The sequence below is a fragment of the Chaetura pelagica genome, unplaced genomic scaffold (assembly GCF_000747805.2).
Source record: "Chaetura pelagica isolate M959 unplaced genomic scaffold, ChaPel_1.0 scaffold655, whole genome shotgun sequence".
In the NCBI taxonomy this organism is placed as follows: Eukaryota; Metazoa; Chordata; class Aves; order Apodiformes; family Apodidae; genus Chaetura; species Chaetura pelagica.
In genome coordinates, this window is record NW_009953225.1 from 742,766 (window position 1) to 745,265 (window position 2,500).

Below are 2,500 nucleotides of genomic sequence, written 5' to 3' on the forward strand. Positions count from 1 at the left end.
GTTGAATGGGCATAGAGTTGCCCAGGGCCAGTCTGAATATAGTCCTCTGTGTAATCCTGAAACAGCAAGACGTGCCTTTTTACTCTTATTTTTAATTGTTGAAACTTAACAGCTTCTGGTATTTTTTTTTAAAGAAGAAGCAGGCTGTGGGTGCCTCTTGACCACCTTTACCTTCACATCAACATCAGCTGCTGCCTGGAGCTGCAGCACGTGGCCACTCACAACAACATCCAGCAGCAACGCCCCGTCTGAATCCAGGCCCCGGGCAACGTGCGTCATTCGCAGGATCTCACCTGTGGATTTGAAGAGCACATGGATTTATAAAACATCCCGACCAGAGCCTCACAGTATCTGAACTGGGACCCCTTGACCATTTATTTTATACTCATATTTTTATGAGGCACACACCATGTCGGTAATAAAAACCATCAGGTTTCAAATCACAGCTCTCAAAGCTGTATTTAAGCCTCAGAAAGCCAGTCATGAATAAAATAGTTGCATAATCACAAGACTCAAAATTCAGCACCAGTTTTGTGCTATTTTGGAAGAGATGCAGTATGTTTCCACCTTCCTGGAGACAGGAGGAAATTGGTATCTCACAGGTAACTAACCCGTTGCAAACTCCACTTGAGTTTCTCTCTTGAAGACCCCATCAGTGAGTGTAAAACCATTCATTGCCTCCCCAATTTCCTTTGCAGTTGTCCAGTAAACTGGGCTGAGTATGGAAACCAGCTTCCTCATCGCTGGACCTGAAAGAAACACAACATCTGAGAGCTTTTTTCTAACATCAGGCAACCCACACCAGCAGGGCTTGAATATGAAGATGTAAAACTAGTGCAACCCTTACAAGGAAAAAAAGCCTACCAAGGCTCCGGGGGACATTTGTAACCTTTGCTTGTATCACTCTAGTTTCAGAGTCAGGACTGTCTGTTACTGTGACATTCAGGAAGGCAATTCCAAATTCAATATCGTTGATGTTTCCAATGATGCTGCCTTTGGCACGGGCTGGCCCACCTGTGCAGAGAGGGAAGGGAGGAAGGGGGGAAAAACCCATGTGAAAACTGCTGATATTTTGCGGAAGAAAAAAAAATAATCAGAAATGCTGTCCAATATTTTAACAAACAATCCTATTTCTCCATATATTACTACATTACTTGCAAGAGTAAAGCTCATAAGCTGCAAATAACAGGATTCTGTGCATGTGGTCTGAGATACGATGATTTGGGAGTCACCTCAGGCCCTCACCTCTGTCTGAAAAGCAGCTCTTGTTAACCAGCACACCCTAGTGCTACATAACAGGTTAGCACAACACTCCTCCAGCTGACATTGCAGGGCAGAGGGAAGTAAAAAAAATTACTTGGTCAGCTGGCCACAAGACAGGAGAGTGCCTGTCAAATGAGGGTGCCACAGGCTTACAGCACTTTGTCACTGTGTGCAGGCTGAGAGGTGACTCACCAGGACACGCTTGGGTGTTACACCTGGATATCTGGGAGGAGTCCCCAGGACAAGGACGCCCGCGGTTCAGGGGGGCTGGGTTGCTGCACAAGCGCCTCCGGGTCTGCTCTCCTCCTCCACAGGAAGCAGAGCAGGGGCTCCAGGTTTGCCACTGCCCCCAGTTCCCATCCACTGGCGAAAGAAAGGATGAAGAAAGCAACTTTTCATTTTAAATGGCTCAGGTGATAGATGCATCAGTGGTGCTTGTCTTTCCTTCTTGATGGAACCAGTGAGAGTGAGGCAGCACAGGGAGGTCCAGCTCATGGGGGCAGATGCTGTGGGACCCCTGGGGTGTGCAGGTGGGGCCTCACTCAGGGCTTGGTCCCCAGGGTGTGGGGCAGCAGGGTGTTGAATGGGGCACAGGTACACATGCAGCTGGAGCTCCTGCATCTCCCACAGGAGGAGGGCATGTAAAGGGTGTGCATAGAGAAGGAATTAAAAAAATTGTTACTATTATCTCAGAATTAATCATCATGTTACAATAATTCCTTCCTAGGATGAGCTACAGAAAGAAATTTGTAGCTGCTCAGTAAGACTCTAGCAGTGTGGTTGATGTGCTGTACTGCTGGTATTGGACCTGAATGTGCAACCTCACTGATTGCCCCTTAGTTATGTATTGTCAATAAATCAAGTAACTGCTTCGACTGTAATTTTGTTTAAAGCATTTGAGCTGAACATTCTTCCCTGCTCCTGGAAAACATGATGAGAGTTCACTGGGAGCTTCACAAACTGTGTTTACTGTAGAAATTAAGTAGAATTGCTAGGTGTAGGAGAAATTTTAATGTGCTGTTTCCTGGTTTTAATTATTCCACCTCATTCTGGGTAAATCTGAAGGGGGAAATAATGGTGACAGGCATTTAGAGAAAAAAGCGAGAGCAGAATATCAGATTGTAGGAAACTGTAAGTGATGTTTCACATTCCTGTCATAATATGAAAAGTCTCACACACGTCACGCAAACCCTGAAGCCCTGCAGGGAAAGCTGCCCTGGATTCCTGTCAGCCCAGC

General features: G+C 46.2%; 1 protein-coding gene across 1 annotated transcript in view; it reads right to left on the reverse strand.

Annotated features, from left to right (window-relative positions):
- The window catches only part of HMCN1 (hemicentin 1), a 193,881-nt gene that overhangs the window by 12,663 nt on the left and 178,718 nt on the right, over positions 1–2,500 (reverse strand). The window contains exons 94-98 of the mRNA XM_009997856.1: positions 1,456–1,626; positions 865–1,014; positions 612–749; positions 172–293; positions 2–56 (exon numbers count right to left, since the gene is read on the reverse strand). Coding sequence (XP_009996158.1) covers positions 2–56; positions 172–293; positions 612–749; positions 865–1,014; positions 1,456–1,626 — 636 coding nt within the window. The remainder of the gene's footprint in view (position 1; positions 57–171; positions 294–611; positions 750–864; positions 1,015–1,455; positions 1,627–2,500) is intronic.